Source organism: Pleurodeles waltl, chromosome 3_1, assembly GCF_031143425.1.
Source record: "Pleurodeles waltl isolate 20211129_DDA chromosome 3_1, aPleWal1.hap1.20221129, whole genome shotgun sequence".
Lineage (NCBI taxonomy): Eukaryota > Metazoa > Chordata > Amphibia > Caudata > Salamandridae > Pleurodeles > Pleurodeles waltl.
This window is the reverse complement of record NC_090440.1, coordinates 1,371,715,755-1,371,729,355: the sequence shown is the minus strand read 5'-3', so window position 1 is coordinate 1,371,729,355 and position 13,601 is coordinate 1,371,715,755. Positions and strand designations below refer to the sequence as shown.

At 47.5% G+C, this 13,601-nt stretch overlaps 1 protein-coding gene across 4 annotated transcripts in view; it reads right to left on the bottom strand.

Annotated features, from left to right (window-relative positions):
• The window catches only part of ARHGEF12 (Rho guanine nucleotide exchange factor 12), a 794,162-nt gene that overhangs the window by 321,894 nt on the left and 458,667 nt on the right, over positions 1-13,601 (bottom strand). For all 4 annotated transcript variants that reach the window (XM_069224871.1, XM_069224872.1, XM_069224873.1 and 1 more), the window contains one exon: positions 2,957-3,032. In XM_069224871.1, coding sequence (XP_069080972.1) covers positions 2,957-3,032 — 76 coding nt within the window. The remainder of the gene's footprint in view (positions 1-2,956; positions 3,033-13,601) is intronic.

Sequence of the window (13,601 nt, the reverse complement as noted above, 5' to 3'; positions counted from 1 at the left end):
ACCACAGGTTCAAATTCTACATGTAATATCTCATTTGAAAGGTATTGCAGGTAAGTACTTTAGGAACTTTGAATAATCACAATAGCATATATACTTTTTACATAAAACACATAGAGCTATTTTAAAAGTGGACACAGTGCAATTTTCAACAGTTCCTGGGGGAGGTAAGTTATTGTTAGTTCTTGCAGGTAAGTAAACCACCTACGGGGTTCAAATTGGGGTCCAAGGTAGCCCACTGTTGTGAGTTCAGAGCAACCCCAAAGTCACCACACCAGCAGCTCAGGGCCAGTCAGATGCAGAGTTCAAAGAGGTGCCCAAAACACATAGGCTTCAATGGAGAAGGGGGTGCCCCGGTTCCAGTCTGCCAGCAGGTAAGTACCCGCGTCTTCGGAGGGCAGACCAGGGGGTTTTTGTAGGGCACCGGGGGGGACACAAGTCACCACAAAAAGTACACCCTCAGCAGCGCGGGGGCGGCCGGGTGCAGTGTGCAAACACGCGTCGGGTTTTCAATAGGTTTCAATGAGAGACCAAAGGGTCTCTTCAGCGGTGCAGGCAGGCAAGGGGGGGGCTCCTCGGGTAGCCACCACCTGGGCAAGGGAGAGGGCCTCCTGGGGGTCACTCCTGCACTGGAGTTCCGATCCTTCAGGTCCAGGGGGCTGCAGGTGCAGGGTCTTTTCCAGGCGTCGGGATTTCAGAGTCAGGCAGTCGCGGTCAGGGGGATCCTCGGGGTTCCCTCTGCAGGCGTCGCTGTGGGGACTCAGGGGGGACAACTTTGGTTACTCACAGTCTTGGAGTCGCCGGGGGGTCCTCCCTGTAGCGTTGTTTCTTCACCAGTCGAGTCGGGGTCGCCGGGTGCAGTGTTGCAAGTCTCACGCTTCTTGCGGGGATTGCAGAGGTCTTTAAATCTGCTCCTCTGGAAACAAAGTTGCAGTCTTTGTTGAACAGGGCCGCTGTCCTCGGGAGTTTCTTGGTCTTTTGGAAGCAGGGCAGTCCTCTGAGGATTCAGAGGTCGCTGGTCCTGGGGAAAGCGTCGCTGGAGCAGTTTTCTTCTGAAGGAGGGAGACAGGCCGGTAGGGCTGGGGCCAAAGCAGTTGGTGTCTTCTTCTTCTCTGCAGGGTTTTTCAGCTCAGCAGTCCTCTTCTTCTTTAAGTTGCAGGAGTCGGAGTTCCTAGGTTCTGGGGAGCCCCTAAATACTGAATTTAGGGGTGTGTTTAGGTCTGGGAGGGCAGTAGCCAATGGCTACTGTCCTTGAGGGTGGGTACACCCTCTTTGTGCCTCCTCCCTGAGGGGAGGGGGGCACATCCCTATTCCTATTGGGGGAATCCTCCTTCTACAAGATGGAGGATTTCTAAAAGTCAGAGTCACCTCAGCTCAGGACACCTTAGGGGCTGTCCTGACTGGCCAGTGACTCCTCCTTGTTATTCTCATTATCTCTCCTGGACTTGCCGCCAAAAGTGGGGGCTGGGTCCAGGGGGCGGGCATCTCCACTACCTGGAGTGCCCTGGGGCATTGTAACACAAAGCTTGAGCCTTTGAAGCTCACTGCTAGGTGTTACAGTTCCTGCAGGGGGGAGGTGTGAAGCACCTCCACCCAGTGCAGGCTTTGTTTCTGTCCTCAGAGAGCACAAAGGCTCTCACCGCATGGGGTCAGAAACTCGTCTCACAGCAGCAGGCTGGCACAGACCAGTCAGTCCTGCACTGAACAATTGGGTAAAATATAGGGGGCATCTCTAAGATGCCCTCTGTGTGCATTTTTTAATAAATCCAACACTGGCATCAGTGTGGGTTTATTATTCTGAGAAGTTTGATACTAAACTTCCCAGTATTCAGTGTAGCCATTATGGAGCTGTGGAGTTCGTTTTTGACAGACTCCCAGACAATATACTCTTATGGCTACCCTGCACTTACAATGTCTAAGGTTTTGCTTAGACACTGTAGGGGCACAGTGCTCATGCACATATGCCCTCACCTGTGGTATAGTGCACCCTGCCTTAGGGCTGTAAGGCCTGCTAGAGGGGTGACTGACCTATGCCACAGGCAGTGTGAGGTTGGCATGGCACCCTGAGGGGAGTGCCATGTCGACTTAGTCATTTTCTCCACACCAGCACACACAAGCTGGCAAGCAGTGTGTCTGTGCTGAGTGAGGGGTCCCTAGGGTGGCATAAGTCATGCTGCAGCCCTTAGAGACCTTCCCTGGCATCAGGGCCCTTGGTACCAGGGGTACCAGTTACAAGGGACTTACCTGGGTGCCAGGGTTGTGCCAATTGTGGAGACAATGGTACATTTTAGGTGAAAGAACACTGGTGCTGGGGCCTGGTTAGCAGGGTCCCAGCACACTTCTCAGTCAAGTCAGCATCAGTATCAGGCAAAAAGTGGGGGGTAACTGCAACAGGGAGCCATTTCTTTACACCACCAAACTGTGAACTGATAGTTACCGGACAGTGACAAACTATAGCCGTTCAGTAACCAACTTTAATAAGGATTCAGAGCTTCTATTAAAAATCAGTATCAGCCACAAACTGAATATATACGTGTGTAAAAATCATATCTAAGTGTAACTTACCACCCTACAGCAGGGAACACTACTAGACAAGCAAAAAGGACCCTCATGCAGCCTGAACAAGACAAAGACTAAGTATTTCATTTTTCAAAAGTAATTAGTGACCAATTACATACTGATTTTGCCACAAAATTTCTCTCTAGGACAGTAAACAGTGTTAATGTTTTCTTTCCACTTTACTTCCGAATTTTGACAGTGGTGTATAACTTAGTGGTGGGAAGAAATCAACCTTCTGATGAAAGCATTTTTGTTGATTCCCAATACATAGCCTGGCTGATTAGCTTGATTCTCCTGTAGTTTCAACATTTGTTGCAAGTCCTGGAAAAGGAAAGTTGAGGAGTAAAAGATTCTAAATTTAACCAGCTATGGCTCTTCTTCCAGACCAGTTGCTACTTACCAATAGTCTTTTCCCGGTTGACCTTCCAGGTCAAAGGTCCTTCATGAATCAACTTCTTCTTTGTTAAATCCAGAGTCTGTGACAGAAAAAAGAAGTACTCAAGCAGATGCAAGAAGTCATACATGAGAAAACTGAAGAACAAGAATATGGGCAGAGTTTGTTTATAAGGTTGTAGACCTCAAAGGTGACTACGTTGTACCATAGCATGTCTTGTACATAATACAGAGCCAATATAGATACACTTTTCAATCTGTGCTGTCCAATCAAAACAAAATACTACCTAGGTTATAGGTTTGGTGAGCTAATATTTCATGTGTCATTTCAGGGATAGCACATTCATACCCTGCCTGAGTGTTTTATTAGACTTAGATAGATTTTTGCTCTCCTGCTTCTACCTCCATCAGCACGCAAAGTAAAAAAAAGAAGAGTTTGAACGATTTTTCCAGCTAAAAAAAGTTTAAAAAATATATATAATAAAAAATAAACTGTAAAAAAAAACCTGTATAGTCAACTATGCTGCTATGGGTTTTAACTTGCAGCATGTATTGTGCCCATTTAGCAGCTTTTCACAGCCACAGCTGGCCTAGTGGCCAGCACTCTGACTTTTTAACTCACTGTACCAAATTAATACAGAAGAAACATTTTCCAGCGATAGGTGAGTAGCAATGTCAAAACAGGTAAAATGGTATACAGGTTTCTGTCATATGTTCATGAGATACAGGCAGTATTATTTTTCAGATGAGTGAAGACTAAAGTATCAGAGACACACACACACAGGCGGAATTAGAGATTTGGTTATTTCTTTTGGGATCACAATGCTGTGTAACTTAGGGTTTGCAAGCAGAGACAAGAAATGACTCAAAGAAAGGCTCAATAGACACATCATAAACGAAACATGAGAGATGACATTGCATCCACAAGTAAGCTACCTGACTTTCAAAGCTATCAATTTCTAGTGACAGTGCATTCCTTCATAGATACAATAGCCAAGGTCTAATTTAAATGGGTGGGAAATCTAGAATGCTCCAGTTCATGGCAGAGCCATAGACACAGAGAGAGACTCATGCCACAGCTACGAATATGAAGAAACTACTGAGAGAATAGCGCTAGAGCTATGGAAAAGACAGCTTGACAGGGATAGAAGGAAAAGGCAAAGGAGTATGAGAAGATGTGAGAGAAAATCTGGGTAAATGGGTTTGATGGAAAAGATGCCCTGGCTCAGACATGAAAAACAGCTGGTTCTTTAGAGCAAGACACCTTGGCTAAATAGGGCAGCATAGCAATATAGATACTGGATAAGCAAAATCTTTCTCTCCATTCCCTGCCACGGTTTCACGTGTTCTAACCAGGATAGCCATTTTGAGATGACCAAGTGATTAATCTGGGAGTATTTAATGCAGTGCTTCTGAAATATGTGTTATGTTTTCAAAAATTGTAGGATTTTTAAAAGAGTAATGTCCAGTTTAAACTCAGAATTATTTTAATTTCATTAATTATGGGGTACACTGCCCAAACATTCCTATTTCCCTTTACTATATGATGTTTTCAATCATTGCTCAAAAAAAGTACTTATGATTTTTTTTTTTACAGGATTAACACTGTCCATGTTTGTTTTCAAACTGTAACTTTCTTCCTATAATATACTTAAGTCTTTTTGCCACTATAACCATTAGTACTTACGTGTAGCGAACACAATTTTTTCAACCAATATTTTTCATATTCAGACTTCATTACCTCCAAATTTTGCAAACCTACATACTTTTACAATAAGAGAACATGTCCCACTGCCCTCAAAATTGGAACTCAATTATTCTATGCACACATAACCTAACATGGCAGATAAAATGCATTTTCCCCACTTCAAACCTATATATGTTTACGTTTACTGAAGTATTTACTTCTCAGGCAATATGTCCTGTAACACTGAGCTTAAATCGCTTCAGTCACATCTGTTCTCCCTACCGATTACCTCAAGACTCGGAATCCACTTTACAGATGTAGTTAACGAAGACACCTCGAACAGAGCTGACAGGTAGAACATACTGATCATTTAAAATACCAAACGCCTTGTAATTAATTTCTTAGATCTCAGATACCTCTAACGCAGGGGGTAGTGATGGGTGGGACTCGATTTTACCATCCTTAGACCAATGTGTGCATGCGCTACTGTACTGCTATTGCTGGCCTCGGAGTCCTCTGTTCATTCCTTCAGCAGGAGGGCTCCTTTCATGTTTGTTCTTATTTCTTTAACTGCTGTCATACTGTATTTTCTGCTTGACAACAGTGCAACATTTATTTACCAGTGCCTTGATATATCTCCCAAGATTGGGAGATCGTTTTGTATACTTTGTATGGTACCATAATAACAAATATTAAAGTGTTAAAAAAAGAAATCTTAGGTCTAAGCCAGCACTTATCACATCACATACACGCTGCACACACTTTTATTAATGTTTCTTGTTACCACATATATACCGGGTGGCTTTTTTTGGTCTCGCATAACAGAAAGCATGCGCTGCTGATGGGAGGGCTACTGTATACATAAAAGGGCTTGGAGCCCATTAATCACTAACCGTTTGTTGGCTTGTCATTCTTTACAGCTACCTACTAATTGGTCACTGTAGAAAGCTGGCCTGGTGTGTGGTGGATAACCAAGGTACTTACACCTTATACCAGATCCAGTTATCTCCTTATTAGTGAGGTGAAGGCAGTGACTAGAACCCAGGCTCTCTAGAGGTAGCGGTGGATAAGCAGCCAACGCTTATCTAGGAGACATGCTAAGCTCATGCAAAACCACTGTAGTCACACAGCACTTACACACATGAAAGAAAACATTCAGTTGTACAAAAATAAAGGCACTTTATTTTTGGTCTAACAATACCACAAAGTACTAGAAGGGCAACCCTCCGATAGGAGATAAATAATACACTAATTATATACACTAGTAAACAGCAATAGGCATAGAAAAGGTTAGAAAACAGTGCAAATGCAGTTAGACAATAGTGAACCTAGAGGGAGCACAAACCATATATTTAAAAAAATGGAATGCGAACACAGGACCCCACCTAGCTAAATGGAATGGGTAGAGGGGAGCTGGGAGTACTAGAAGACCACAGAGGTAAGTAACACAGTACTCCGTAGTGACCAGGAAAGCAGGAGTAAATCACTGGAATTTCCCCAAACCACCCAAAAGGAAGGAAAAGAAGACACCCAGACAAGACTGCAAGAAACCAGCAGTGGATTCTTGGAGAGGAAGACCTGTGGAGAGAGGGGACCACGTCCAAGAGTCACAGTGGAGTCCAGGAGGAGTAGGAGCAACTACCCACCAAGCTGTACTTGCAGGAGTTGGTCGACGGTGATGAAGAACAGGTCAGCACCTCAGCCCTGGAGCCGGAGAAGAGTTCCTGAGAGAAGCAGATGTCCCACGCTGGAATGAAGATTGCAGATGGTTGTTGATGCAGGAATTCCACCAACAAGCCTTGGCAAAGGCAAATCCGCAGTTAGTGGAAAAGTGGTGCTGCGGGGGACCAGCAAGGCCCAGGAGGATTCAACCCAGGAAACGGAGTAAGAGGGGACCCTTGATGACACAGAGTCCTTAGTAGCAAAGGCAGCACCCACAGGACTGGGACACAGAAATCACAGAAGCAGCCTACGCAGCACTACAGAAAGGGATCCCAAGCCCCAGGAGAACCACACAGAGGGCTGTGCATCACAGGAAGGAGTGATGGGAGATGGAGCTGCACGTAGCCTGGAGTTCCTTTGGAAGAGATGCAATCAAGCATTGGCAGCTGAAAGAGACGCAGTGCGCAGGGGTACTGTCCTGCATGGGAAGGCAAGGGCTTACCTCCACCAAAGTTGGACAGCTGGCAGAGAGGACCAAGAGGACTACTCCGGGCCACCAACCGTGATGCAGCATCCACGCAGCTCAGGCTGAGAGGAGATCCTCGCAGCTGGTCGTCGTCACAGTTGGTGCCTGCAGATGCAGAGGAGTGACTCCTTCGCTCCAAGGGAGATTCCCTTCTTCTGTCTCGTGCTGACTGAAGACTTGCTGCTCTGAGACAATGCACAGCCTGGGAAATGTTGCAGAAGTTGGAAGGAGCAGTGGAAACAATGTTGCTAGAAGAGTCTTCTTCGTGGAGGCAGATTGTCAGTTTCTGGGCGGTCAAGTCGCAGTTCCAGTGGTCAGAAGTTGAAGTTGCAGAGGAGTCCTGCTGGAATCTTGAAAGCTGAATCTGAGGACCTGCCCCAGAGGAAGACTCTAAATAGCCCTGAAAGGGGGGCTGGTCACCTAGCCAGGTGAGCACCTATCAGGAGGGGACTCTAACGTCACCTGCCTGACCTGGCCACTCAGATGCTCCCAGAGGTCCCTGACAACCTTGGATTCAAGATGGCAGAATGCAGGGACCCTCTGGAGGAGCTCTGAGCACCACATCAGGGGTGGTGATGGACAGGGGAGTGGTCACTTCCCTTTCCATTGTTCAGTTTCGTGCCAGAGCAGGGACTGGGGGTCCCTGAACTGGTGTAGACTGGTTTATGCGCAGAGTGCACCAAATGTGCCCTTCATAGCATACCAGTGGCTTGGGGAGGCTCCCCAGCTATGTAACACTTATTTCCAAAGGGAGAGGGTGTTACCCCACTCTCCCAAAGGAAATCCTTTGTTCTGCCTTCCTGGGCTTGAGTTGTCCAAACAGCAGGAGGGCAGAAACCTGTCTGAGGGGTGGCAGTAGCTTGTGCTGCCTGGAAGACCCCACAAGGCTGGTAGGAGCAATGCTGGGGGTCCTCTAAGGAGCCCCCAGAGTGCATGGAATCATACTTTCAATACTGGCCAGTATTGGGGTATGATTCCGACGTGCTTGATACCAAACATGGCTACGTTCAGAGTTACCATTATGTAGCTGGCCAAAGGTAGTGATCTATGACCAGTAAACGCATAAAATGGCATCCCCGCACTCAAGAAGTCCAGGAAAATTGAGCTGGAGTTCGTGGGGGCACCTCTGCTAGTGCAGGGGTGCCCTCACACCCAGGTACTTGCATCCTGCTCTCTGGGCTAGGAGGGCCTGCCATAGGGGTGACCTACAGTGCCCTGGTGCAGTGACCTGTAATGAAAAGGGTGCATGCACCCTTTCACACAGGCTGCAATGGCAGGCCTGCAGAAATGTCTATATGGGATCCCCATGGGTGGTATAATACATGCTGCAGCCCATGGGGATTCCCTGGTACCCCAATGCCCTGGGTACCTAGGCACCATATACTTGCGACTTACATAGGGGCACCAGGGTGCCAAATGTGTAACAACCAAGTTAGAAGGGAGAGAGCATTATCACTGGGGTCCTGGTTAGCAGGATCACAGTGAACACAGTCAAGCACACTGACAACAGGCAGAAAATGGGTGTCACTTCCTTTTATTTCTCTAGAACATACACCAAGAACTAATTGATTTCATACAATTAGTTTCCTTCCGCTGTCCATTCACTTCACATGCAGTGATTCGGGTTATTTTTTTTATTTTTTGTTCATTATTTCCTCTTCCATGCCAGATCTTTGTGTTGGTCTTAACACAGTCCTGAAGGTTTTTTGCTACTTTAGATTGTTCTGGAATTCAGCGCTTCCTTTCGCAGCACCAAACAAATGGCACGGACTATTAAGGCAGTTTGTGTGACTGCATGTGTTTGCAGCCTTTGCCTCTTCTCTAAACAGACACATGCTTTGCGTGCACAAAGTGTACACTAGTCTAAAACCAGACTCCCAAAGTATTTCCAGACAAGCAGTCCAGTCACAAGCTTCACGCCAGGAAGCCACTAAGCCACAAAATTTTTTGACAAACCTAGGCCTTTTCAAACACAAAGTATGAGGCTTTCTAAAATGCCTCAATTTTGGGCAATTCTGCAATTAATCTATATCTCCTTGAAACCTGTGTCCTCAGCCTCCTATGTATTCCACCTTTTCTCTCTGCATACAAAGTCTGTGTAAAGCGCTTCAGAATTGTGTAGCACAGCAACTACTCTATTTCTCCTTAAAATGTATGCCTGATGTTCTCATTCTCAATGGTATTCCAAGTGAAAGCACTTTCAGGTGCCCTATATTCATATGGAAATAGGTGCAAGAGATTTAGCCTAATGACCACAGCTATGCCCCATCATACTCTATCCAGCTCATCTACTCTACCCCCATTCTACTCTACCCCACTCCACTCCACTCCCAGCTCATCTACTCTACCCCCACTCTACTCTACTCCACTCCCAGCTCATCTACTCTACCCCCACTCTACTCTACTCCACTCCCAGCTCATCTACTCCACTCCCAGCTCATCTACTCCACTCCCAGCTCATCTACTCCACTCCCAGCTCATCTACTCCACTCCCAGCTCATCTACTCCACTCCCAGCTCATCTACTCCACTCCCAGCTCATCTAACCACGCTCTCCAATCTACCCACCCACTTTCCAACCTACCCACCCACTTTCCAACCTACCCACCCACTTTCCAACCTACCCCTCCACTCCAATGTGTCCATCACTCCTACCTTACACCAATCTACTCCCTCCCACACATTTCTACCCACCTACCCCATTTCACCCCACCCCAACCTATCACAGTCCACTCTACTGCCACTCCCATCTACCTGCTCAACCCCACTCAATCTACCCACTCCAATCTACCCTACTCCACCCCAATCTGCCGCATTACAATCCAGTATAATATAGTCCACTCTAAATCATTCAAATCTACTTCACGTTTCATGCTCGTGCTACAAGTGTTTTGATCATGCTTTCTCATGCAAAACATCTGCATAGTGCTCTGGTGGTGTCTACGGCAGTGCCAGGAGGAGGGAGAGTGGGGGGTCTGTTGGTGGAGGAGGATGAGGAGGTGGTGGAGTCTCTCTCACACAGCAGCAGGCAGTTTGGTGGCCAGGGTTATCCAGAAGTGGAGCTGGTGTGTAGGCGGGCCTAACAATTTGAGTGCAAAGCTGAGGTGTGGCAGACGGAAGGCTTAGCTGAAGCTATTAGGCTTGGTTCAACACGTCTTAGGCAGTCAGGTTGCAATTCCGGCACTTTCAGTGTTGACTACCATTGTCCTTTTAATTTATAAACTCCTGCAAGTGCCTCCTGCTCAAGACACAGGAACTGACCCTTACTAGGCACCGGAGATTAAAAAAAAAGCACGCTCAAAAAGAACCCTTGGCTGTTAATGAGTGCCCTCTGCTTCCGAGTTCGGACGTCACTAGTGCCATTAATGGAATATGTTACTTACCCAGGGAGCATTTGTTAGTGTCATGTAGTGCTGTAGATTCACATGCTCTGCATACTCCTGCCATTTATTTTTGGGTCCAGAGTCTTGCAAGCTGTTTTTCTTCGAAAGAGCATTTTTCCGGGTCACGGGATTATAGGACTCCTTCTCAGTGATAATGCGTGTGGGCATTGACTCCTTTGTTAGATTGTTTTCCCGCAAGCGGTTGAGAAAAGGTGTGCAGAGGAAGTATAGAGAGGAAGATATCCATGCAATTGCAGATGTACAAGTATATACAAATATAAATTAATTGGAACAGCCACAGGTGTCCGGGGAGGGCACATGTGAATCCACAGCATTACATGCCACAAACAGATGCCTACTGGGTAAGTAAAAACTTTTGGTCAATGGCATCTAATGCTGTATATACACAATCTCTGCATAGACTGTAAAGCAGTCCCTCCAAAAAAGCTGTGGCTAGCCTGTGGCAGTTGCAAATGACTGGAAAAGTGTCCCTAGCAAAGCTTAACCTACAGTAGCTTGCTGACGTGCTAGTACATCCACACAGTAATGCTTTGTAAATGTATGTGGAGTAGATGATGTAGCTGCCTTACAAATGTCAGCTATAGCCATGTTTCCAAGGAAAGCCATAAGGGCTCCTTTTTTCCTAGTAGAATGTGCTCTAGAAGTAACAGGTAAATGTCTGTTTTCTTTAGCATAGCAAGTTTGTTTACATTTTGTAGAAAAAGTGCCCGTTTTGGCATGGCTACCCCCCACATTTTGCCTGATATCTGATGCTAACTTGACTGAGTGTGTGCTGGGACCCTGTTACCAGGCCCCACCACCTGTGATCTTTCACTAAACTGTACCATTGCTTACACAATTGGCACAGCCTGGCAGACAGCTACGTCCCTTGTAAAAGGTACCAGTGGTACCAAGGGCCCTGTGGCCAGGGAGGGCCCCTAAGGGCTGCACCATATATTGTGCCACCCTAAGGGACACCTCACCAAACATGCACACCGCCATTGTAGCTTGTGTGCGCTGGTGGGGAGAAAAAGGTAAAGTTGACATGACATCGCTCTCTGGGAGCCATGCCCACAAGCCACTGCCTGTAGCATAGGTAATTCACCCCTTAAGCAGGCCTTACAGAACTAAAGCAGGGTGCACTATACCATACGTGAGGGCATAGCTGCATGAGCAATATGCCCCTACACTGCCTACATCCATTATTAAACACTAAGTGCAGTGTGGCCGTATTGAGTACATGGGCTGGGAGTTTGTCATAACAAAGTCTTCACTGAAGGCTGGGAAGTCTGGTATAAGTTTCAGCTCAATAAACCCACACTGATGTCAGTGTTGGATTGATTGTAAAAATGCCCCATGTATTTCACCCAGTCCCTTGGTGTAAGGCTCAAAGGTCTGTGCCAGCCTGCCACTAACAGACAAGTTTCTGACCCCTTGGGGTCAGAGTCTTTGTGCTCTTTGGGGTCAGAAACAAAACCTGCTATGGGAGGAGGTGCTTCACACCTTCCCCCTGCAGAAACCAACACTTGGAGGTGAGCCTCAGAGGCTTCTGCCTTGTGTTACACTGCCGCCCCAGGGCACTCCAGCTAGTGGTAGATGCCCACCACCACCCCCTCAGTCCAAGCCCCACTTTTGGTGGCAGGCCCAGTAGGAAAATTAGTAAACGGCAGGAGTCTCCACCACTAGAGTGCACAGAGCTGAGGTGAACCCCTCCTGGCAGAATCCACCATCTTGGTTTGAAGGGAGGTAGCCAACAGGGTTATGAATGTGCTCCCCTCCTTAAAGGGTGTGGGTACAGGAAGGGTGTATCCAACACTCAGGGACAGTATCCACTGGATACTGCCCTCTGACCCCTGTAACTCCCCTAAATCAAGTATTTAGGGGCACCCCTGAACCATGTTCTTAAGATTCCTGGTGACCTGAAAGAAGAAGAAGGACTTAAGAGCCTGACCAGCAGTGAAGACTCCAGAGGATAACTGACTTGGCCCCAGCCCTACCAGTCTGTCTGCAGCTTCAAGACACCTGCTACAAAAAGGGGATACATTCTGCAGGACCAGCAACCTCGACAAACCCCCAGAGAGCTGCCTGCCTACCCAAGGACCAAGATCTCCCGAGGACAGAAGCCCTGTCTACAAAAGAAAACTCCAAGGAGGACTCCAGACCCTCCCAGATTCACGAGTCCTGCCCACTGTGCACTCATGGCCCGACTCCAGGTGGCCCACCGATCCAGAGAAGGTACTCCGGCAATTCCGACCTCGAGTCTACCCTGACTCTTCCTGACCAACACGACGACACCTGCAACCTAGATCCAGAGGACCCCCCTGACTGCGACCTGCTCCGGTGAAGACTTTGACTTCCTGACGCATAAAGGTATCCCTGCACCCGCAGCCACCTAGCCTTGGGGAACCCAACCCATGGTCCAGGAACATCCAGTGGGGTCTCTACTTACTTGTCCAACCGCTGGTCTTCTTCAGCCAACACCCTGGACAAAGCCTGCAGCCTCTTTGTGACCCCAGGGCTCCTTCATTGAAAAGCATTGGGCGCACAACACTGTGTCTGTACGCTGCATCTGGCCACCCCTGTGCAGCTGAGGGTTAGTGTATGGTGCTGACCTGTGGCCACCATGGTGCTGCTCCAAACCCCCAAAAGTCTGTTCCCTGAAGCCACGGGCACTTACCTGCAAGCAGTTTCTTTCTAGGTGCCCCCAGTCTCCACAGGATTCCATTGGGCACCCGACAACAACTTTGACCTCTGTACCCAGCCGCCCCCGGGTTGCTGGTGGTGCACACTTGGTGTCTTCCTAAACTTTGCCCTGTGAACACCTTAAACCCCGAAGACTGGGATCATAATTTGAGCATTTCCCTGCAAATTGTGTTGTTACTTTTCCTCCCCTAGGGCTGCATAGATTCCTATGAGAAATTGCACTGTGTCTACTTTTGAAATTGAAAAGTATTACTTACCTGAAAATTGTTTAATCTGTGAATTCTAAACAAAGTGTGTGGGAAAGTCACTCTTTGTGGCATGGTTACTCCCACTTTATACCTGTTGTCAGTGTGCTTAAACTGTTTTCACTGGGATCCTGCTAACCAGGATCCCAGTGATTGTGCTCTCGCCTCTAAATTTGGTTGCCTTGGTACCCTTTACACCCCAAAATTGGCATTCGGGTGTACCCCTGTAAGTCCCTGGAATACTTAGGTATCCAGAGCATTGGTCTCCCATGGGCTGCAGCATGTATTATGTCACCCATGGGAGCCCATGCAAACCGTGTATGCAGGCCTGCATTTGCAGTCTGCGTGGAAAGGTGCATGTACCCCATTCACGGCTTGTCACTACACCAGGTCACTGTAAGCCACCCCTATGGTAGGCCCTTCCAGACTCCACCAGTTCTCCTCTGC